Source organism: Geotrypetes seraphini, chromosome 11, assembly GCF_902459505.1.
Source record: "Geotrypetes seraphini chromosome 11, aGeoSer1.1, whole genome shotgun sequence".
Classification (NCBI taxonomy): Eukaryota; Metazoa; Chordata; class Amphibia; order Gymnophiona; family Dermophiidae; genus Geotrypetes; species Geotrypetes seraphini.
In genome coordinates this window covers 9,061,801-9,086,358 of record NC_047094.1, presented here as the reverse complement: position 1 = coordinate 9,086,358, position 24,558 = coordinate 9,061,801, and the positions used below count along the sequence as shown (strand labels likewise).

Genomic DNA, 24,558 nt, shown 5'->3' with positions numbered 1-24,558 from the left:
CCGCCGGCGCGAGCGGGTTCCCCCCGCCGCCCAATGAGAGAAGGCAGCGGCGAGCGGGGCGGGTCCTCGTCCCTGCGCTCGCCAATCAGCGGCCACGGTGCTGGCGAGGCCTTGCGTTTGCGTGCCGCTGGCCGGAGCGCACCGGGGCAGAGTCGGCGCTGAGGCGCCCTCGCCCTCCTCCGCCGCCGCCATGCCGGTGCGCACCGAGTCGAGCAGCTCCTCGGCCTCCTCCGGCTCCTCGCTCATCCCGCCGCCCCCCATCAACACGCAGCAGCCCGGCGTCGCCACCACCCTCCTCTACAGCGGCTCCAAGTTCCGCGGCCACCAGAAGAGCAAAGGCAACTCGTACGACGTGGAGGTGGTGCTGCAGGTGAGGCCCGGGGGGGAGGGGCGCAGGAGGGCGCTCGATTGGGCGCCTAGCCGCGCTTACCGGGAGGGTCGGGCTTGGGATCCTGCGTTGCCCCCCGTTGGCAGCAGGATACCGTTGGGCTGACCTGGGGAGGGGGAGACGCTGGTTGCATGGAATGGTGCTAATCTTTAGGGATTCCACATGGAATGTTATGATGCTACTCTTTAGGGATTCCACATGGAATGTTATGATGCTTCTCTTTAGGGATTCCACATGGAATGTTATGATGCTACTCTTTAGGGATTCCACTTGGAATGTTGTTATGCTACTATTTAGGGATTCCACTTGGAATGTTGTTACTCTCTAGGGATTCCACATGGAATGATGTTACTCTTTAGGGATTCCACATGGAATGTTATGATGCTACTCTTTAGGGATTCCACTTGGAATGTTGTTATGCTACTCTTTAGGGATTCCACATGGAATGTTATGATGCTACTCTTTACGGATTCCACTTGGAATGTTGTTATGCTACTCTTTAGGGATTCCACTTGGAATGTTGTTACTCTCTAGGGATTCCACATGGAATGATGCTACTCTTTAGGGATTCCACATGGAATGATGCTACTCTTTAGGGATTCCACATGGAATGTTGTTATGCTACTCTTTAGGGATTCCACATGGAATGTTATGATGCTACTCTTTAGGGATTCCACTTGGAATGTTGTTACTCTCTAGGGATTCCACATGGAATGATGCTACTCTTTAGGGATTCCACATGGAATGTTATGATGTTACTCTTTAGGGATTTCTCTTGGAATGTTGTTACTCTCTAGGGATTCCACATGGAATGATGCTACTCTTTAGGGATTCCACATGGAATGTTATGATGCTACTCTTTAGGGATTCCACTTGGAATGTTGTTATGCTACTATTTAGGGATTCCTCTTGGAATGTTGTTACTCTCTAGGGATTCCACATGGAATGATGCTACTCTTTAGGGATTCCACTTGGAATGGTGCTACTCTTTAGGGATTTTACTTGGAATGGTGCTACTCTTTAGGGATTCCACATGGAATGTTATGATGCTACTCTTTAGGGATTCTACTTGGAATGTTGTTATGCTACCATTTAGGGATTCCTCTTGGAATGTTGTTACTCTCTAGGGATTCCACATGGAATGATGCTACTCTTTAGGGATTCCACATGGAATGTTATGATGCTACTCTTTAGGGATTCCACTTGGAATGTTGTTATGCTACTATTTAGGGATTCCTCTTGGAATGTTCTTACTCTCTAGGAATTCCACATGGAATGATGCTACTCTTTAGGGATTCCACTTGGAATGTTATGATGCTACTCTTTAGGGATTCCACTTGGAATGTTGTTATGCTACTAATTAGGGATTCCTCTTGGAATGTTGTTACTCTTTAGGGATTCCACTTGGAATATTGCTACTCTTTAGGGATTTTACTTGGAATGGTGCTACTCTTAGGGATTCCACTTGGAATGGTGCTACTCTTTAGGGATTTTACTTGGAATGGTGCTACTCTTTAGGGATTCTACATGGAATGTTGTTATGCTACTCTTTATAGATTCCACTTGGAATGTTGTTATGCTACTCTTTATGGATCACACTTGGAATGGTGATACTCTTTAGGGATTTTACTTGGAATGGTGTTACTCTTTAGGGATTCCACTTGGAATGGTGCTACTCTTTAGGGATTTTACTTGGAATGGTGCTACTCTTTAGGGATTCCACTTGGAATGTTGCTACTCTTTAGGGATTCTACATGGAATGTTGTTATGCTACTCTTTAGGGATTCCACTTGGAATGGTGCTACTCTTTATGGATTCCACATGGAATGTTGCTACTCTTTAGGGATTCCACTTGGAATGGTGCTACTCTTTAGGGATCCCACTTGGAATGGTGCTACTCTTTAGTGATTCCACATGGAATGATGCTACTCTTTAGTGATTCCACATAGAATGATGCTACTCTTTAGGGATTCCACCTGGAATTGTGCTACTCTTTAGGGATCCCACTTGGAATGGTGCTACTCTTTAGGGATCCCACCTGGAATGGTGCTACTCTTTAGGGATCCCACTTGGAATGGTGCTACTCTTTAGGGATCCCACTTGGAATGGTGCTACTCTTTAGGGATTCCACTTGGAATGTTGTGCTACTCTTTAGGGATTCGACTTGGAATGGTGCTACTCTTTAGTGATTCCACATGGAATGATGCTACTCTTTAGGGATTCGACTTGGAATGGTGCTACTCTTTAGGGATTCCACATGGAATGGTGCTACTCTTTAAGGATTCCACATGGAATGTTGCTACTCTTTAGGGATTCCACTTGGAATGATGCTACTCTTTAAGGATTCCACATGGAATGTTGCTACTCTTTAGGGATTCCACTTGGAATGATGCTACTCTTTAAGGATTCCACATGGAATGTTGCTACTCTTTAGGGATTCCACTTGGAATGATGCTACTCTTTAGGGATTCCACTTGGAATGTTGTTATGCTACTCTTTAGGGATTCCACATGGAATGTTGCTACTCTTTAGGGATTCCACATGGAATGTTGCTACTCTTTAGGGATTCCACATGGAATGGTGCTACTCTTTAGGGATTCCACATGGAATGGTGCTACTCTTTAGGGATTCCACATGGAATGGTGCTACTCTTTAGTGATTCCACTTGGAATGGTGCTACTCTTTAGTGATTCCACATGGAATGATGCTACTCTTTAGGGATTCGACTTGGAATGGTGCTACTCTTTAGGGATTCGACTTGGAATGGTGCTACTCTTTAGGGATTCCACTTGGAATGATGCTACTCTTTAGGGATTCCACATGGAATGTTGCTACTCTTTAGGGACTCCACTTGGAATGATGCTACTCTTTAGGGATTCCACATGGAATGATGCTACTCTTTAGGGATTCCACATGGAATGGTGCTACTCTTTAGGGATCCCACTTGGAATAGTGCTACTCTTTAGGGATTCCTCTTGGAATGTTGTTATGCTGCTCTTTAGGGATTCCACTTGGAATGGTGCTACTCTTTGGGAGTTCTGGAATAATAATAATTTATTCTTATATACCGCCAAACCTTCAGTTCAAGGTGGTTCACAGCAAATAGAAATGAACAATGAATTACAAGCATAAGCATCAAAGTGTTTTTCGGAAGATACAATTACAACAGGTATTTCTCAAATAAGTTAAAAAAAATTTTCCAAATAAATAGTAAGACTGGGCTTGGGGGATTAGGAATTCTGGAATGTTGCTACTCTCTGGGTTTCTGCCAGGTACTTGGGACCTGGATTAGCCACTGATGGGAACAGAATACTGGCTAAATGGATGATTGGGCTGACCCAGTATGGCTATTCTTTAGAGTCACAGAGGGGAGAAGCTGAGAAAGGGAGAGAGGATGTGTTCCGAAGTGCAGGACTGCATTGCTCCCACAGCCCTAGGGACAGGCAGTGCCTTAATGAATCAGGTGCTATGTCGCTTACAACTGAAAGTAGATCATAGGAATTTGAAATAAAGGCATTGTTTACAAATCAAAAATGTTTAGAAATGAAGTGTTTTGGTTTCCAGATGCCGCGTGCATCAATAGCGTGTCTTTCCAAAGACAGCGGCTTTCAGCTAAAACAGTAGTAGTGCATATGGTGAGCTTGTTGGTCTTCTGACTTTGGGGTTTTATTATGGCTGTCATCTGTGAGTCAGCTGGCAGTAACTGCTGCCACATATGTCACACAATCATCTTCAGACCTCTTTAAAATGTAATTGTGTTTCGAAAACAATTCCACACCTGTTGGGTAATGTTTGTGGACATGGCTGAATTCAAACACTCATAAGACAGTTACAGACTGTGGTCGTGAGAAAGAAGGATGTCTAGAGTGGGGTCTGTGGTGACTCTGGTACAGGAATAGCTGGGCATGATGCCTCAAACTCAACAAGTACACTTCTCTCTCCATATTTGCAGTTTCAGCACTCACGGTTTCGATTATTCCCGGTTTTTAGCTTGCTGGCTCCTCCCCCCAAATTACATCAGCTGGCATAGAGAAATCGCTGATTCCAAGCGTGTACAGAGAAAATCGCAGATTCCCGGCACTTTCTTCACCGTGTTTTGCCTCTCCTTCAGGAACCGGCCAGGTCTCCCACCATGTTATTCACAGTTTCACCATATTCACGATGGTTTATAATAGAAAACGGCAAACAACATATAAAAAAAGTTACAAAGAACAACTGCTATATTATAAAACCAAAATAAATTCAGCAAAAACAACATATTATTCTAAAAAAATTGAAAGCGCTAAAAATTCCTCTGCGCTCTTTGCCATTTTAAAAAATCTTACAGCCCCAAAAAGAATAGAAAACTCAGAATTAGAAGATAAACCAAAAGCACAAGATCTAGCAAGCTACTTTGTAAATAAAGTTAATAAAATTAGAGATAGCATTAGCTCAAAAAGTAATTTTAATGTCGATATGGAACTAATGCAAACTTTATCCATTTCAAAATGCACCAGTTTTCAAATACCAACCCTAGAGGTCCTTAAACAATTGTTACAAAGTATCAACATCAAAGGTGCAGGTTCTTAACCAATTTCTCCCTCCCTTCTTTATAAAACGTTTCTTTTCCTTCTTTGGTCCCTTCATTCAGCCAATAATTGAAAATAGCATAACTACAGGAATTATATCAAAAGAATGGAAAGAAGCAATTATCCGTCCAATAATTAAAAATCCTAAAGATTCAATTTCAACCGAATCAAATTATCGACCTATCGCCAATTTACCATTCTTCACTAAACTAATAGAAAAAGTTGTTTTCACTCATGTAAGCAACTTCATTGAAAAAACTCATACACTACATCCCAACCAGACAGGTTTTAGAGCCAATTATTCAACAGAACATTCTATGATAGGTCTTACAACCAACATTCAATATTACTTGGGATCACCATAAATCGGTACTTTTGATTTCACTCGATCTACCTGCAGCATTTGACACTATTGACCATCATTTACTCATCAAGAGACTGTCCTCCATTGGTATTTCTGAACAAGTTCTAAATTGGTTTAAATCATATTTTCAAGACAGGTCTGCCAAAGTTATTTTCAATAATTCATCATCAGGAAACTATACAAACTCTTATGGTATTCCTCAAGGTTCTATTCTGTCCCCCATTTTATTCAATATTTTCTTAGCTCCACTTCTCACACTAAGTCAATCCATTGGATTCTCCGTTTGTACGTACGCAGATGACATCCAGCTCTTACATCAATTAAATACTGCCGATTCTAATGAGATAACGAACATAAACAATAAGTTAAAACAAATTAGTCAATGGCTAAAAGATAACATGTTGGCTCTGAATCCATCCAAATCTTCAATAATGTTTTTTCCATGGAAAAAGGATCTTACACTTGCATCACAAATTTTCTTGGGCAATTGCCCACTACAAAAAGTAATGACAACAAAAATACTGGGAGCATTATTGGATCATGAATTATCCTTCCATGATCAGATTAGTTCCGTAGTTAAAAACAGTTTTTATAAACTACGTCTCATTGGATCCTTAGCTAAAGTCTTAGAACCCAAAGCTCTTAATGTTCTAATTCATTCCTTGGTTATTTCCAGGCTGGATTACTGCAATACATTATACCGTGGCATAACTCAGAAAGAAATAAGAAGATTACAAATTATACAAAACACAGCAATAAAAATTATTACTAACTCCCAAAAATATGATCATGTCACTCCTCTTTTGCAAAAAGCACACTGGCTACCTATCTCACACAGAATAATCTATAAAATTGCATAGTTAACCTTCAAAATTCAACAAACCAATACATCAATATTCTTACATCGTTATTTAATACCATATTCTCCAGCTAGATCTCTAAGATCAACATTCCGTCTTTGAAAATAATAGACACTAGAAGAGCTACAATTTTTTCTATCCTAGCACCCCAGCTTTGGAACAAGCTACCAATTTATCTACGTGCTGAAACCTCTTTAGAAAAATTTAAAAAGCCACCTATACAAAGATGCATATGAGTCATAGATTGGATAACTTTTTCTATCAACAATCTTGGGATCAAACAATTAAATTTAACCAGATCTGAATATAGGTCACAATCTCTCCTATTCACTTTTAGACCTAGTTTTATTTAAAATATTTTTTAATTACCCTCCTGATGTTGTTTCCCCTTAAATGTTTTTCTATTCCTTAAATAATTGTAGTTCACCCCCTCTTTCCTTATGTATCATATATCTAGTATGTATATCAATTGTATGTTTATTGGTATAAATTGTTTTATCTTGTCCCCTAAAATTATTATTGTTATACGCATTGAAAATATTTGATATTGCGTTTACATCAAATTTTAATAAACTTGAAACTTGAACTTAGTCACGGTTTTTCTGTATTCGCGGTTCTGTTAATCCTCTATCGTAGCGAATACGGAGGGAGAAGTGTATTACATTTGTGGCTTTGGATACAAATAACCTGGCCTACCCTGGAAGTACTGGTAGTTTTCTGATGTGCCTCATCCTTTTTTAAGAAAACATATCTTCTATACGTTAGGCAGTGTTTCAGACATACACCCTGGTTGTTTCATTTTTTTAAAATCATTCTTTAATTCTAGCAATTCTGTTTACTGTAGTTCTCCCCAGTCCCTGGAGCAGTCTTGTTCAGAACCGCTACTTTACATGGAACAAGACTATTTCATCCTGGCTGTATGATTCAAGAGGTTGAAGTTTATTTTTTGCTAACATGATTTTCCCTGGGAACTGATTAATGCCTGTGAAAAGGTGAAACTTAACAATAAAATGTGAAATAATGTGTTCGGGCTGGAGCATTCCTGCATGTAGCACTGAGGGTAATGGAGAGAACATAGCTTATGCTGGAACTGCTGACAGCTTCTGCTTCCAAGTATGTTTTTAAATATTGACAGAGCTATTTATATTGTAACCTGGATTTTCATTCTCTTGTATCAAAGTGATAACTTTTAGAGGGTAAAGAAGCAGGGGTCTCAAAGTCCCTCCTTGAGGGCCGTAATCCAGTCAGATTTTCAGGATTTTCCCAATAAATATGCATGAGATCTATTTGAATGCACTGCTTTCATTGTATGCTAATAGATCTCATGCATATTCATTGTGGAAATCCTGACTGGATTGCGGCCCTCGATGAGAGACTTTGACACCCCTGCTATAGAGGATTAAGGGACTTGCTCAGAGTCATAAGGAGCTGCAGTGGCGACTAAACCTGGTTCTCAGCCCACTGCACTAACCATTAATAGGGTTTGAACTGTGCCTGATGGGATCTAAAATGTTCATATTTCTTTTAATGTAATTTTCTCGGTGCATTTGATTTAAATCACTAGTCAGTAAGACTTGGTTTAAATCATGTTTTTCTCATTGTATTCACTGCCACTCAGTATGCCCAAAAAATGAATAGTTGCTTATTTCATTTCTTTATTTCTTCATAACAACTGTATCAAAATGATGGTAACATGCAATATATATTTTTGCTCAAATATGACAGATCTTCAAGGCAGTCAGAAATATGAAATCAAAAACATTTACCAAACTGAAGCTCCTTTTGTCATCTTCATTTGGGGCACCAGGCCTTGCATTTCATTGTTTCTTTGCATGCATGTATGCCTGTTTTGTGGGCTGCTGCCATTATAGATTTTCTCCTCCAAGGAGATAATAATATCATAAACTTCAGTCTGTACATTCAAAGATCCCAAGACTTGTGGAGTATTTTGCTCAAAAAGTTTCACTTTCATTTTTACTGCTTGCCCCTCCCTCCTCACACTTAGCTCCTTGTACAGACATATAACCTTAGCACTTAAGAGGTAAAGGGTTGATTCTGTGTACATCAATTTGCAAAGGAACATTGGGGCTTAAGGTCTCTTTCTCAACTTTATAACATAAAACCCAGCATCTGTGATTAATAAGGAGTATATTATATTGAAATTTCCATATTGAACCATAAAAATCAAACTAATTAAAAAAAAAAACATACAGGAAATAATTCAAGAAAAATAAATATATTTAAAATAACTGAAAAAGTGCTCAGTGCCCACATCTTCCGCATAAGAGCTGCAAAGACAGAAAAATTGAATTCCTTTACCAAAAAATTTAGGGCTTCTTTTATGAAACCATAGTAGAACTTTTTATTGCGAGGTAAATGCTCCGATGCTCATTCAATTCACTTGAGCATTGGAGCATATATAGCCTTATGCTACATAGTTAAAAACTAATCCTTATTTCATGATGAAGAACATTTGGACTAATGTATCTTAAATAGAAAACTAAAAACCACCCAAAACAAAACATTTTATTTAAAAAAATCCAATTTAAATAAAAAAAATCTGATTTTTTTTTTTTTTTTTAAATCATATATTTTTATCCACCCTTCTACATCCTGACCATATTTTCTGCTTTCTTTTTCAGCATGTGGATATGGAGAACTCTTATCTCTGTGGCTACTTGAAGATTAAAGGCCTTACAGAGGTGAGTGTGATGGGACACATTCATTTGACATACTGTGTTGTTCTTAGTTCTTGAAACTCTTTAAATTTCACTGGATTCCTGCATTTTGAAGTTGCTGAGTATAATATGGAGATGGGTTGAATGTTAGGCAAAAGTATTTTGTTTGCAACTTATAACTCACATTCTCTTCTTCTGATAACTGGAAATATAAAGACGTTTAAAAAAAGTTGAACAGTATGATTTCTCATACTTTTCCCATGAGAAAAAGCAGTAGTTAATAGCAATTTCAGGGTACAAAATTCTGATCGCCTTTTAGGGTGTCCTTTCATTTTCCCTGAGCTCAGGGTCTCTGATGTCACACGTCAATGTGCGTGAATGCTTGGAGACCCTCCAGTCACAGCTCCAAGGTCAGAAAAGCAAGATGAGGTTCGTGTGCGGGCAGAGAGAAGGAGAAACACTGATGCCAGAAGTGACACAATCCCTGGCAATACACCTAGAATCTCATTATGGCGCACAGTTTGCAATTCACTGATCTACACGGTCTATCAAATAAACTGAACTGTGGGCGTGGCTAATGCCAGAAGCGGCGTTAGGCGCCATAAATCGCCTATGTAGGCCTTATTCACATCAAAGATTGGCGCTAGAAATGTAGGCCTCGAAAACCCTGGCTTACATTTCTGGTGCCTCGGTGCCATTGCGTGATTGACATACAATTGGCAGCCACTTCTAAGCCGACAATGGCGACATTTAGAGAATCCGGGCCACATTTTCAGCACATAGACTTGGAATGCGTTTACCTTTCTCCAAGACATGGTATTATTCTCTGCTGTAGAAACCAGGCCCTCCTATATCTGTTCACAGCTGGACTGCAAGCCTTTCTGTATCAGCCCTTTTGTGCTTCACCATGCGGGGTGGGGGGGGGGATTTCATTTTTTTACTATTCTTTGGGCCTTTGTCTCCTTGTTTGCAAGCTTTTGTACAGCTGGCTGAACTTCATGGCGAGGGTCAGTAAAATGTAAGCTACACAACGCCGCCTTCTTCCAAAGGGTTGATGGGTATACAAAGGAAATTGTGGATTTTTCTTGCAGGAGTACCCAACCCTTACTACCTTCTTTGAAGGAGAAATCATCAGTAAAAAGCATCCATTTTTAACCCGGAAATGGGACGCTGATGAAGACGTAGATCGTAAACACTGGGTAAAAAAAAAGTTTTGATTCCTTTATTCCTCTCTGCTTTGCATGCCCCTGGCATCTCCATTAAATTCAAATCTCTCTCAAGCATATTCATTCAAGATATCTTTATTTATTTAAAAAATTTCTAGTCTGCATACATAATACAAAAAACATACTTGAAAAATATCAGGGCCCAGATCAATTATGGTCATTTTGAGAGAACTACCAATATCTTCTTACTTGTCAAAGGCTTTAACAGATAGATGAGATTTCATTAAAGATATCTTGAAAACCCAACTGGTTAGATCATTGGTTCCCAACCCTGTCCTGGAGGACCACCAGCCAGTCGGGTGAATCTGCATGGGGTAGATTTGCATGCCTGTCACCTTCATTATATGCAAATCTCTCTCATACATATTCATTAGGGTTATCCCACAAACCCGACTGGCTGGTGGTCTTCCAGGCCGGGGTTGGGAGTCATTACTTTAGATCACATGAACAGAGAAACTGATATCTTGGCATAACATTCTGGTGGGAGAAGTCATATTATACTGTTGTGTTGGATCTTGTGCCCTTTAATTGTAACATAGGCTTTCTCTCTTGATTTTGTAGGGTAAATTCCAGGCCTTTTATCAGTATGCAAAAACATTTAATTCAGATGACTTTGATTATGAAGAATTAAAGAATGGGGATTATGTCTTCATGAGGTGGAAGGTGAGTTCCTGTTCCCGAGGAAACAGTTTGGGGTGCTAATACTCTGCAAGCATGGATCACATCACTTTGGTCAATATCTGGGTAGCTTTGTGTATTATACATCTTATTTTCAGATTTCTCCTCAGCTTGCACGCTTCTGAGAAATCAATTCCATTTCTGTTATGTCACATTTAAAGTCCATCTGTTTGGATAACAGGAGTTTTGCTGTTATATAAATGCTAAATGCAGGAAACATATTTTTGAATCATTGTTCCAGGAGGTTTCTTTTATTCTGTGTCATAGAAAAAAAAACTCCTTTGATGTATCAGGCCTAAAGAGATGCTTAATTAATTATGGTCTTCTTGCATGTGTGTATGCTCAGAAATGTTGCAAGGTCATTGGCCTTGCTAGAGCTGTTTTGCCTCATGAATTGCAAGGGAGTAACTTTAGGAGTGGTAGAGTTTAAACCTGACATTGTGAATTTCGTATCGGCTGATACAGGTTCTGTGTGACCTTTGGCATCATTTCTTTATCTTTATTCACCTTACAATTCAAACTCCTCTTACTGACTTACAAATGCATTCCCTCATTATCTCTCTCCACTTATCTCTCCCTGTGTTAAGAACATAAGAATAGCTTTACTGGGTCAGACCATGGTCCATCCAGCCCAGTATCCCGTCTTCCTGGTGGCCAATCCAAGTCACAAGCACCTGGCAAAACCCCAAATAGGTGCAGCATTCCATGCTACCGATCCAGGGCAAGCAGTGGCTTCCCCCATGTCTGTCTCAACAGTAGACTATGGACTTTTCCTCCAGGAGCTTGTCCAAACCTTTCTTAAAACCAGCTACTCTATCCGCTCTTACCACAACTTCTGGCAACGCGTTCCAGAGCTTCACTATTCTCTGAGTGAAAAAATATTTCTTCCTCTTGGTTTTAAAAGATTCTCAGGCCTTCTGCATAGCCATCTCGCTCCCCTCCAATCTATCCAGAATTCAGCTGCACATTATATTCCAGGAGAGACACTTTATTCGCCTTGCCCCTCTCCTAAAGTCACTTCATTGGCTTCCCATCCATTTCCGAATATAGATCGTGACCTACAAAGGCACTTACTCGGCTGCTCCTCACTATCTCTCTTATCTCCCCCTATGATCCCCCCTGTGAGCTTCGCTCAGCTAGTAGCTCCCTATCTCTGCCCTTCTCTTCAACTACCAACTCCAGACTCCGTCCCTTCTGCCTTTCTGCACCATATTGTTTGAAACAAGTTGCCCGATTCCCTACGGCGAGCTCTGTCTCCGATAGTGTTCAAGGCCCAGTTAAAAAGCCCATTTTATTTTAATTTACCCTCCTCCTTGTTCTTATCCTATCTGGTTTTCCCTTAAAACATTGTAAACTTCATAAGCACATAAGCCGTGCCTCTGCTGGGTCAGACCTGAGGTCCATCATACCCAGCAGTCCGCTCATGCGGCAGCCCATCAGGTCCAGGACCTGTATACTAGCCCTCTATCTATACCCTTCTATCCCCTTTTTCTTCAGGAAATTGTCTAATCCCTTCTTGAACTCCATTACCATACTCTGTCCTATCACACCCTCTGGAAGCGCGTTCCAGGTGTCCATCACCCATTGGGTGAAGAAGAACTTCCTAGCATTGGTTCCGAATCTGTCCCCTTTTAATTTTTCCGAATGCCCTCTCGTTCTTGTAGTTGTCGAAAGTTTGAACAATCTGTCCCTCTCCACTTTCTCGATGCCCTTCGTGATTTTGTAAGTCTCTATCATGTCCCCTCGAAGTCTCCGCTTCTCCAGTGGAAAAAGCCCTGCCCCTGTTTGCCTATTTGTGTCAAGTTTTTGTTAACCTGGCTTTGTTTATTCCCCGTTTATTTATATTGGTTTTTAATTATCTCCAGCTGTTTTTACATTATCCCAGGACAAGCAGGCAGCATATTCTTAACACATGGGTGACGTCACCGACGGAGCCCTCGGTACGGACCTTTTTAACTAGAAGTTTCTAGTTGGCCGCACCGCGCGTGCGCGAGTGCCTTCCCGCCCGACGGAGGAGTGCGTGGTCCCCAGTTTCTTCGTTTCCGCGGAGCGAAGAAGACGCGTGTATTTTTTCAACGGCCGTTGAAATCACTTTTTGCCTTCCCGCTCGCGCTTTTGTTCTAACTTTTTCTCCCTCTACCTTCGGGTTTCCTTTTTATTTGAATTGCAAAAAAAAAAAAAAAAAAAAACTTTGATTTTTTCCTGTTTCTTTCGTTTTTGCCCCGGCGGGGCCTGTTGCCATTATACAGGCCTCGGACTTCGATTTTGCGGAGGCTATCTTCCCCTTCATGCCCCCGCAGGTCGGTTTTAAGAAGTGCCAGCGGTGTGCACGCCCGATATCCGTATCTGACCCACACAATTGGTGTTTGCAGTGCCTGGGTCCGGAGCATCGGGCGGACTCCTGCACCCGCTGTGCCACTTTGCAAAAACGAACTCTTAAAAACCGAAGAATCCAGCAAACCCTTCTCTTCGGCACCGAGTCGGCGATGGATTCCTCACCTTCAACGGCGGTACCACAAAAATCGGCACCGTCAAGCTCGACACCGACCGACCCCGCATCGGCGCCACTGGCGCCAGGTAAGCCGGCTAAGAAGCCTTCCTCTTCCCTCGAGCGCCCTCCTGCTACGGTGGCGACACCGTCCCTACCGGCATCGCACCGGTCCCGTAAACGCTCCGCCCCGATATCGGTGAGTGCCTCGTCATCGGCCTCCTCATCGCCGGGGCGTGGAGCGGCATCCAAGGAACCGAAGAAAAAGAAAGCGGTTCCGATGCCACCCCTAGATGACCGTATCTCGGCCATTCTACAAACTCAGCTTCAGGAGCAGTTGAAGAAACAACTTGAACAACTGCTACCCTCTATCCTGGCACCGCTCCTTCCGGTACCAGACCGGCCCGAGCCCCGCACCGAGCCCCCGGTGTCCACTCCTTCGGTACCGGTAAACACCTCGATGCCGATCCTTTCGGCCCAACAACTTCATGATGATCCTGTGGTTCATTCTCAACCCACAGTGGATCCTCCTCGGCACCAGGCGGTACGGCACTCTTCTCGGGACCGAGAACGACGCCGATCGTCCTCCCCTGGTACCGTTTCGGTGCGCTCTGGTAAATCTTTGTCCAAGACTCGCCACACCGCACCCTCCACCCCGGTGTCCCGACATGCACCAGAGGTCAGGGATCCTGATTTATGGGAGGAGACTCCTCTCGGTACCGAGGAGGATCCCTCCTCATCTGATGAGGAACCATCGGCACCTGATGCCACCTCTAAACCTGAACAGTCCTCTTTCTCTAAATTTCTGAGGGAAATGTCTGCTGCTCTGTCCCTTCCCCTGGAATCTGACTCCAAAAAGTCCCAAGCCTTTTTAGAAGCCTTAGACTTTGAGCAACCTCCTAAGGAGTTCCTCAAACTTCCCGTGCATGACATCCTACGGGAGACATTCTACAAAAACTTGGAAAATCCCCTCACGGTACCGGGGGCTCCCCGTAAACTGGACAACCTTTACCGTGTCATCCCTATTCCTGGATTCGACAAATCTCAATTGCCCCATGAGTCCCTTCTGGTGGAATCCACCTTAAAAAAGACTCAGGGCTCCAGTGTCTATGCCTCTACCCCTCCTGGCAGAGAAGGTAAGACCATGGACAAGTTTGGCAAGAGGCTTTACCAAAATGCCATGCTTGCCAACAGGGCAAACAACTATTCCTTCCATTTTTCCTTCTATCTCAAACACTTGGTCCAACAGCTGTCTGCCCTCCAGAAGTACCTACCTGAGCGCAAGGTCCCGCTATTCCAACAGCACATCTCTGGCCTTCTCCAAATGCGCAAGTATATGGTCCGCTCGATATACGACTCCTTCGAGCTCACCTCTCGGGCCTCTGCCATGGCTGTAGCCATGCGTCGCTTGGCCTGGCTCAGAGTCTCCGACCTGGACATCAACCACCAGGACCGTCTGGCCAACGCCCCCTGTCTCGGGGATGAGCTTTTTGGAGAGTCACTGGATTCCACCACCCAGAAACTCTCTGCCCATGAGACCAGGTGGGACACCCTGATCAAGCCGAAAAAGAAGGCACCGCCTACCCGACCTTATCGGCCACAAACATCTTATCAACGGAGGTTCTCAGCCAGGCCACTCAATCCGCCTCCCCAGCAATCTAGGCGGCCCCGTCAACAGCAACATCACGCTCAGGCTCGATCTCAGGCCTCTCAACCCTCTAAGCCTCCTCAGCCTACTAAACAAACTCAGCCCTTTTGACTCTTCTCTCCAGGGCATAGCCAGTCATCCACCTTTGCTACCTCTTCCACAACCCATCGGAGGTCGTCTCACCATTTTCTCCAGCCGTTGGGAAATCATTACATCGGACCAGTGGGTCCTCAACATCATCCGCCACGGCTACTCTCTCAACTTCCAGACTCTACCTCCGGACAACCTTCCCGTAGAGTCTGCTTCAAACTCAGCTCAAACCCCCCTCCTCCTGAGGGAGGCTCAATCCCTCCTCCTTCTCAATGCCATCGAAGAAGTACCTCCAGATCAAAGGGGGCAGGGATTCTACTCCCGCTACTTCCTGGTACCCAAAAAGACGGGAGACCTCCGTCCCATCCTCGATCTCAGGGACCTCAACAAGTGTCTGGTCAAGGAGAAGTTCAGAATGCTCTCCCTTGCCACGCTCTACCCTCTTCTTTCTCAACACGACTGGCTATGTTCCCTGGACCTCAAAGAGGCCTACACTCACATCCCCATCAATCACAATTCTCGCCGCTACCTGCGGTTCCAGGTACTGCACCATCACTATCAGTACAAGGTGCTACCGTTCGGCCTCGCTTCCTCACCCAGGGTCTTCACCAAGTGCCTTATAGTGGTAGCGGCCTTCCTCAGGTCTCACAACCTCCAGGTGTTCCCCTATTTGGACGATTGGTTGGTGAAAGCACCTACGTCTCAACTTGTGCTACAGGCTACTCATCACACCATCTCTCTCCTCCACCTCCTGGGGTTCGAGATCAACTACCCCAAGTCGCATCTGCTTCCCACCCAGCGACTTCAATTCATTGGAGCAGTTCTGGACACCACACTAATGAGGGCTTTTCTCCCCTCCGATCGTCAGCGGACCCTGCTCCACCTCTGTCGTCAGGTGCTCATGCATCCCTCCATTCCTGCCCGGCAGATGATGGTCCTCCTGGGTCACATGGCCTCGACGGTGCATGTCCTTCCTCTGGCACGTCTCCACCTTCGCACGCCTCAGTGGACTCTCGCCAACCAGTGGTCACAGACTACAGATCCTCTTTCTCATCCCATCTCTGTGACATCATCTCTTCAGCGATCTCTCCAATGGTGGTTGAACTCCTCAAATCTTTCCAGGGGTCTACTTTTTCATCTACCCCCTCACTCTATGATCATCACCACGGATGCGTCCCCCTATGCGTGGGGAGCTCACCTAGGAGATCTACGCACCCAGGGACTTTGGACCCCACAGGAGCGTCGTCATCACATCAATTTCCTGGAACTCAGAGCCATGTTCTACGCCCTCAAGGCGTTCCAACATCTCCTCTGCCCTCAAGTCCTCCTCCTCTGCACGGACAATCAAGTCGCCATGTACTACATAAACAAGCAAGGCGGCACAGGATCTCGCCCCCTCTGTCTGGAGGCTCTGCGCATCTGGACCTGGGCCACGGACCGCAATCTCTTTCTCAGAGCGGTCTATATCCAGGGCGAGCAGAACTCTCTGGCCGACAATCTCAGTCGCATCCTTCAACCCCACGAGTGGACGTTGGACCCCCCGACTCTGCTCTCCGTCTTTGCTCGATGGGGCACTCCGCAGGTGGACCTCTTTGCAGCCCCTTACAATCATCAGCTGCCCCTATTCTGCTCCAGACTCTTCTCTCCTCACCGTCTGGCCCCGGATGCATTCCTGCTCGATTGGAGGGATCGGTTCCTGTATGCCTTCCCTCCACTTCCTCTGATGTTGCGGACCTTGTCCAAACTCCGCAATGACCACGCCACCATGATTCTTATCGCACCTCGGTGGCCTCGCCAACACTGGTTCTCACTCCTGCTCCAGCTCAGCTCCAGAGAACCCATTCTACTTCCTGTGTTTCCTACTCTACTTACGCAACAGCATCAGTCTCTGCTACATCCCAATCTGTCTTCGCTCCACCTGACAGCTTGGTTTCTCTCGGGCTGACCTCTCCGGAGAATCTATCTCAACCGGTCCGCCTCATTTTGGACGCTTCCAGGAAACCGGCCACTCTCCAATGTTACCATCAGAAGTGGACCAGATTTTCCTCCTGGTGTCTCCGGCATCATCAAGAACCCACCTCCTTAGCGGTGGAAACTGTCTTGGAATATTTGCTCTCACTGTCCAATGCTGGCCTCAAAACTACCTCCATCAGAGTCCACCTCAGTGCCATCACTGCGTTTCATGAGCCTATTCTCGGAAAACCCCTCACGGCTCATCCTCTGGTTTCCAGATTCATGAGAGGACTTTTCAACATCAAACCGCCTCTCAAGCCTCCTCCTGTCGTCTGGGACCTGAATGTGGTTCTCTCAGCTCTCATGAAACCTCCGTTTGAGCCTCTTGCCACAACTTCTCTCAGGCTTCTTACCTGGAAGGTGCTTTTCCTAATTGCCATCACCTCTGCCAGGAGAGTTAGCGAACTGCATGCACTGGTTGCCGACCCACCTTTCACTGTTTTTCACCATGACAAGGTTGTTCTGCGTACCCACCCTAAATTCCTTCCCAAGGTGGTCTCAGCTTTTCACCTCAACCAGTCCATTGTGCTACCCGTCTTCTTCCCTAAGCCTCACTCGCATCCTGGGGAACAGGCGTTGTACACGCTGGATTGTAAGCGTGCCCTTGCTTACTATCTTGATCGTACCAGAGCTCACCGAACAGCCCCTCAGCTCTTTTTGTCTTTCGACCCCAACCGTTTGGGTCGTCCTGTCTCCAAACGGACACTTTCAAATTGGCTTGCTGCCTGTATTGCTTTCTGCTACGCTCGGGCCGGTCTCTCACTGGAAGGAACTGTCACGGCCCACAGAGTCCGAGCTATGGCTGCTTCCGTGGCTTTCCTCCGCTCCACGCCCATCGAGGAAATCTGCAAGGCGGCCACTTGGTCCTCAGTTCACACGTTCACTACTCACTACTGTCTGGATGCATTCTCCAGACGGGATGGACACTTCGGCCAATCTGTGTTACAAAATTTATTTTCCTAATGGCCAACCATCCCCCCTCCCTCTTTGTTAGCTTGGAGGTCACCCATGTGTTAAGAATATGCTGCCTGCTTGTCCTGGGATAAAGCACAGTTACTTACCGTAACAGGTGTTATCCAGGGACAGCAGGCAGATATTCTTAAGTCCCACCCACCTCCCCGGGTTGGCTTCTTAGCTGGCTTATACTAACTGGGGACCACGCACTCCTCCGTCGGGCGGGAAGGCACTCGCGCACGCGCGGTGCGGCCAACTAGAAACTTCTAGTTAAAAAGGTCCGTACCGAGGGCTCCGTCGGTGACGTCACCCATGTGTTAAGAATATCTGCCTGCTGTCCCTGGATAACACCTGTTACGGTAAGTAACTGTGCTTTTTGTAAACTGCTTTGATTTGACTCTTTCTTTTTTTTTTTTTGTCAGTGATGGCGGTATATCAAAGAAAATAACTGTAAATCCTAACTCCTTTCACCTTGGATTCTGCATCCCCAACTCTATATGTCATGTCTGTCTATCCATGTTGGATTGTAAGCTCTTCTGAGCAGGGACCGTCTATAAATATCAATGTACACCTTTCAGTGATAAGTAGTAGTAATCCACAAATGGTTTTTGGAGGAGATAGTACTGTAATAAGAGATTGGTGTATGTTTCTTTGAGGGGGTAGACTCGACTACAATGTCAGGAAATGTTTATTAAAAGAGCCATGGATTCATGGAATGGCCTCCTAGTGGAGAAGATGAAAATAAGGCCTGGAGTGGAATTTGCAAAAGTCAGGGGGAAGTCGCAGAAAACACCAAAGTTACTAGGAAGTGAAGGGAAAAAAAGCGACATGAGGGGGGTCTGTGGGCAAATTTGAAAAGCAAAATTGATGGTATTTATGCAAAGTGTCAGACAATCAACAGAAATTACGATTGCAATTACTTATGACTTGTGCTTAATCAAAGAAGTGAAAATTGTGCCTTTTACTAAGGTGTGTTTTTAGCGCACACACAAGATCATCGTCTCTCCTATAAAATACTCCTCCTCACTTTTAAAACAAAAAACTCTAACCAACTGGCATTTATAGATAAAGTTTTGATCCCTTATTCATCATCCAGGACCCTCCGATCAAATAATCAGAGCTTACTCTCCCTATTATTTTATGATACTACTCGCAAATCCACCTTTTCAGTTACCGGCACCTCTCTGTGGAATTCCCTCCCGTTAGACGTTCGATTAGAGAACCCGCTTGAAAAATTTAAAGCCAAACCTTCCTCTTTAAAGATGCCTTTAGTCTTCAGTATTAGCTTCAGCCTCTTAATTCCTTGATTCATGTGAAGCTCTGAAACATCTAATACTTATTTTGAAATGATTCCCTCCTAATGTTTTTGCCACTCCCCATTTACCGTCCTTTTTTTTTATTAATTTTACTTCGATGTATTTTAAACAACCTTTCCCTCCCCTACTTTCCTTCCATCTCGTGTACGTTAATCCGAATTTGTCTAGAACTTTTAATATTTGATAAAATATTGCTTTTATTTACCTATTTTAATTGTCCCTTGCAATCTTTTTATATTGTATGCTGTCTAGACATTTGTTTTGATAGACGGTATATCAAAAATAAAGAAACTAGCTAAAAAATTACCGTCTGCTTAAAAGGAGGCGTTTTAGGCCCTAACGCACCTTTGTAAAGGAGCTCTTAATTTAGTTTTTTTTAAAAAGAACGATTGATAGGCATAGACACAGATTAAATGACTGGCACATAAGCATTCCCCCGAGGAAACCAATTTAGTTTGGCGAAACGGAGGTTGTCCCCGTAGGGACCTATAAAGCTAAGTGCATTTAAAGTTTTATGCCTGATTATAGTTATTTTATAATGTAATACCATAATAAAGGAGAGTTTTTTTAAAAAGAGATTGATGATTGGAATATGACCCAAAGAGTTAGACTTGCTGTTTTCTAACATTGAGGTCTGACACCCTTAGAGGTCCTTTTTTTTTCTCTGGAACAACCTCTCATCCCCGCTCAGAAATTCAAGCTCCCTCCAATCCTTCCGCAAACACTTGAAAACTTGGCTCTTTTCAAAAATCTAATCTCCTCCCGCTCTCTGGTACCCTTGTCCCTCTCTATCTTCTTAGTTCCTCTCCTATAACCCTTCATTGCAGTTCCTTTCCTCCTAACTCTGTAAACCGTGCCGAGCTCTACGCTTGTGGAGATGGCGCGGTATACAAACCTAAGGTTTAGTTTAGTTTAGTTTAGAAAAGCCTTAACTGGCTTCATTTTCTACATAAAGCTTAGTGAATTATTTCTCAGCCCTCTCCTGGAGGAACGCCTAGCCAGTCGGGTTTTCGGGACCGCCACAGTGAATTAGATTTGCATATATTAATCTCATGCAAATTCATTGTGGTAATCATAACCCCCCACCCCCTTTACTGGTTAGCTAGGCCTCCAGAAGAGAGTTGAGCAGGGGCAGAGGGGGCCACAACCCACTCGGGGTTTTCCAGATTTCCACAACGAATTTGTATGTGCTGCTTTCATTGTATGCACATTTATCTCGTGCATATTCATAGTGGAGAACTTGAAAACTCAACTGAGTCGTGGCCCTCGAGGACTGTGAATTTCCCACCCCAGTCGTAGAGTGTCACAAATTGGAAAATCAAGTGTGTGGGTAAAGAGGGCTGACTTGACTGCATCCACGAAGACTCGGGTAACTGGGATGAAGCTACTGCAGTTACCACCCTCGCATCAGAGGTACATGAGCAGTGACTTCCAGCATTCTGCATGGTTATAACATTCACCACAAGGGCACAACAATTAGGATGAGGACATTGTGGAAGTCTCTTGGTTTGGCTACTGGGAATCAATGTACTCAAAATAATAGAGGATAAGTTTTGTATGTGTCTGACCCTTGATCTGAAGGGAAACCAGATGATAAAACAACTGAGCAGACTTACTGGGTCAATTGGTCTTTGTCGGCCATTCTTTCGGTCTGTTACTTTAGCTGTAATACGAGGGTGGTTTGAAAAGATTTGTTTAAAAAAAAAAAAAAAAAGCAAGTTAAACAACATGATCTCCATTGTGGGAGTGTGTGGGGCAGCGGTTAGAGTTACAGCCTTGGCACCCTGAGGTTGTGGGTTCGAATCCTGCAACTCTCCTTGTGACCCTGGGCAAGTCACTTAATCCCCCAGTGCCCCAGATACATTAGATAGAGTGGGAGCCCACCAGGACAGTTAGAGAATTTGTAATCCACATAGAATTGTAGGATACGCAGAATATAAATTATATATTTTTTTAAAAAAAAATAGTCCTGCGAGTTTCCTTTTTTTATTATTTTTCATCCCATCGGAAGAATACTGTAGATTTTGTCAAACTCTGCAAAATACTCATTGACGCCACCTCAGACTTTTTCAAACCACCCTCCTATGGCGTGCCCCATCAGTGTGCGTACATATCCACCCAGGCAGCGGCTGCCCTAATTGGAAACGCTTCGTGTCTGCATTACACGGAAGATGCCAAGTTTGAGGCAAACGATTTGCTTGTAGTAACCATTTCTTTGTAACTTGCATGCAGGAGCAGTTTTTAGTGCCGGATCATACAATCAAAGACATTAGTGGGGCTTCCTTTGCTGGTTTTTACTACATCTGCTTCCAAAAATCCGCAGCTTCTATAGAAGGTTATTACTACCACCGCAGCTCGGAATGGTAAGAGATTCCCAGGGCTGATCCGGGCATCCGCTCTGCAGCCTTGCCTGGCTTGTGCCCTTCGTAACATTTCACTTCCCTCGTCTTCTGACCCCTCTGGATGTCACTATTGTCAGGATACTTGTTTTGCTTCTCCGGTTGGGTTTGGGTTTTAATGACTTATTGCTAGAAAATTAGCATAACAGTGACAGTCTGGCAGAAACGCATCATTATACAGAGTAGGCCAAAAGTAGATGGACAGTATTTATTCATATTTCCTTTTTGCACTGCTAGGATGAAATTTAAGAAAATGTTAAAAACACAATTCTTTGTTAATGCTTTCAGAATGGATCTGAAAATGTCTTCTGTGACTACTTTTTAAAGTATGGTGATTTGTAACTATTGAAATATGTATGTTTTGTCCAAAATTTTATGATTGTTATTATGTAAACCGTATAGGTAATATATGGTATATAAATTTTTAAATAAATAATACAGTACTGAACGATAAGTAAAAGGGAAATGTCACTGATAAAAACTTCACACAAATGTTATTCGCGACAACCTGTAAAATAAAAAGAAGTCATGGAATAAATACCGTAAACCTACTTTTGGCCCCACCCTGTATATAACTGATAAGTAATCTAAGATTTGTTAATTATGGCATAGTATTTTTGAACCTTAGAACAAGTTCATGCTGTACAGAGCAGGAAATTTGGGGGGAAACTGCAAATGTTATATAGATCTAGTGTATTGTAGAGAGAAGCGTGCAGTTTTCATAGAGTAGAGATGTATGTGGCTGGATATTGTTTTGATCTATTTTTTCTTCTTCACTAAAGGTATCAGTCATTAAATCTAACTCATGTCCCAGAGCACAGTGCACCAATCTATGAATTCCGGTGACAGAGAGACAGGAGAGATGGTAAACAGCCCTGAACACGGCAGAAGAGAGCTTGGTCAGCGAGGACACTTCCAAAGTTGGGCAGACGCTGATGCCTTCCTCTTCTGTCCAATGGACTAGACAAAGAACGCATGAATGTTAAAAGCCATCAGGCCCCAGAGCAGGGCTGACAGAGCTTGATTCCTCCTCCCTCCAAGTGGCACTTTTCACTTTTAACCTGGTTTTTAAGTAACCTTTAATTGCACTTTTTTTCCCTTGTTGCTACAGCTTCTCTTATCACCAAGCCCTCCTTGTCTCCATTCCCCTGGTTCACCAAGAATGGAATGGTAATGGATACAATAGTCGCTTGTCAGCGAGACGTACACGAACGTTTTGCCCACTGTGTCGTATCGCACCTTGGTGTGTCTGGGAGAAGATGACAGGAGGAAGGCGAGGTTTGCCCGTTCTTGCTAGGAGGCACGGCAGGTGCATAGTCTTCTGTGTGTGCAGGCTGGAGAGTGGCATTGAATGGCAGTGTCGCTCGGTGAATCCTTCTACCCAAGAGGGAACAGAATCAGTGGGGTCAGTAAGTCTTCAGTTCCAAATGGTTGGGAACGGGGGAGGGCAAGATACAAATCCCTCTGGAATGCTACAGACCACTTATCCGATCCGAGCTGTAATTAGTTTTCACCAGCAGTACGTCGAGGGAACTTATCACAAGACTTCCAGGCTGCCAGATGCGGCTGTGAATCTGAACCTCCCCTTATGTGTAAGATTGCTACTGACTTGCAATCATCACCATTGAGAGCTAAAACTAAACTTAAAAAAACAAAACAAAAAAAACCGAAGACACAGAGAGTTTTATTACAAAATTTATTTTTCTGGTTCCTGTAAGAAAGGACTGGCATCAAATGCACAACTGCTCAGAGTTACAATGCATTTTCAGTTTTCACATTGAAAACGGTGAAATGTCAGATATATTATGGGTTCCTTTTATATGTATAATCAGCAAACAATTTTGAGAAAAAAAAGCTATCTTGGTATTAACCTGTCCCATGGAATAATCCAACCTCTATTATACAGCTCGGGTTTGTACTACTTTATGGCTGTACAAACTTCAGTGCTTGATTTAACTTTATCAGGAAAAGCAGTAATTGTCCTTTCAAATCATATTGGACTTTGGAATATTCAAAGCCAAAAAAAAAAAAAGACAATAACCAGGTTGAACAGAGTCACACCTTGGGTGCCAAAGAGTGTATGTGTGTGTGTGTGTTGTGTATGTTTGGATGGGGAGAATGAAGAGAGAATTTTGTTAACATTTAAGCATCCACTCTGTAAAGGTGCAGGGATTTTCTGAGGAGAAGTTTTAGGTGCTTTTTCTGAGTGCTAAAGAATCAATTTATCACTTTGTGGAGCTTAATTTTTGAGATACACTAGAAAGGCAACGTGTAGGGGAATGAGATTTCTGAACACTAGCAATTCAGCTGTGAAAGAAAACGCACAACTTGTGGTTGGCCCTAAGCCACTGCAGTGTGAGAGGTCCGTAATTAATTCTGTCCGTCAGGGCTAGATGGACCCGAGCATGCTCTGGAGATGGTATACTCGGGTCCGGGGACAGAGGAAGATGGCTGCCCTGAGGATGTGCTCTCAGAGGATGCACCCCTCGATCTCTTAGGCTGGCGAGGGTTCTCAGAGCCACCTAAGAGGGAGAGATCAAAGATGCAGGTGCAAAAAAAAAAGGGGGAGACAGAAAATGCACAGAGGTTTGCTTGATTTATATTTTAAACTTTCATTATACGGCATATACTGTATACTGTATGAATTATGGAGTAAACCATACCTGAAAAGCACTTAGATCTCAGTAGACATGTTTAGACATTCAGAATTTTGAAAACCTACTTCTCAGCACTGCTACTGAAGTTTATTAAGCCTGATCTCTCTAAATTGGGATATTTGAGCCGTATAAGATGATCCTGCTCCCAAAAACATAAGCAGCTTAAACCAGAACAGAAAAAGGCCATTTATTTCAGCCGTTTGCCTGTAATCTACAATGTGTGTAGGGGGG

The 24,558-nt window shown here is 43.6% G+C and overlaps 1 protein-coding gene across 1 annotated transcript; it reads left to right on the top strand.

The window, feature by feature from the left end:
* The first annotated feature begins 36 nt into the window (after nucleotides 1-36).
* GID4 (GID complex subunit 4 homolog) lies at nucleotides 37-24,343 on the top strand. The gene is made up of 6 exons (XM_033963838.1): nucleotides 37-370; nucleotides 8,823-8,882; nucleotides 9,950-10,057; nucleotides 10,646-10,747; nucleotides 21,504-21,634; nucleotides 22,453-24,343. The coding sequence occupies exons 1-6, from the start codon at nucleotides 191-193 to the stop codon at nucleotides 22,514-22,516; spliced, it is 645 nt and encodes a 214-aa protein (XP_033819729.1). The 5' UTR covers nucleotides 37-190; the 3' UTR covers nucleotides 22,517-24,343.
* The last annotated feature ends 215 nt before the right edge of the window (nucleotides 24,344-24,558 follow it).

Coding starts and splice junctions, on each gene's coding strand:
- GID4 (XM_033963838.1), top strand. CDS start 191: ATGCCGGTGCGCACCGAGTCGAGCAGCTCCTCGGCCTCCTCCGGCTCC. Junction 371..8,822: donor ACGTGGAGGTGGTGCTGCAG/GTGAGGCCCGGG, acceptor TTTCTTTTTCAG/CATGTGGATATGGAGAACTC. Junction 10,058..10,645: donor ACGTAGATCGTAAACACTGG/GTAAAAAAAAAG, acceptor TTGATTTTGTAG/GGTAAATTCCAGGCCTTTTA.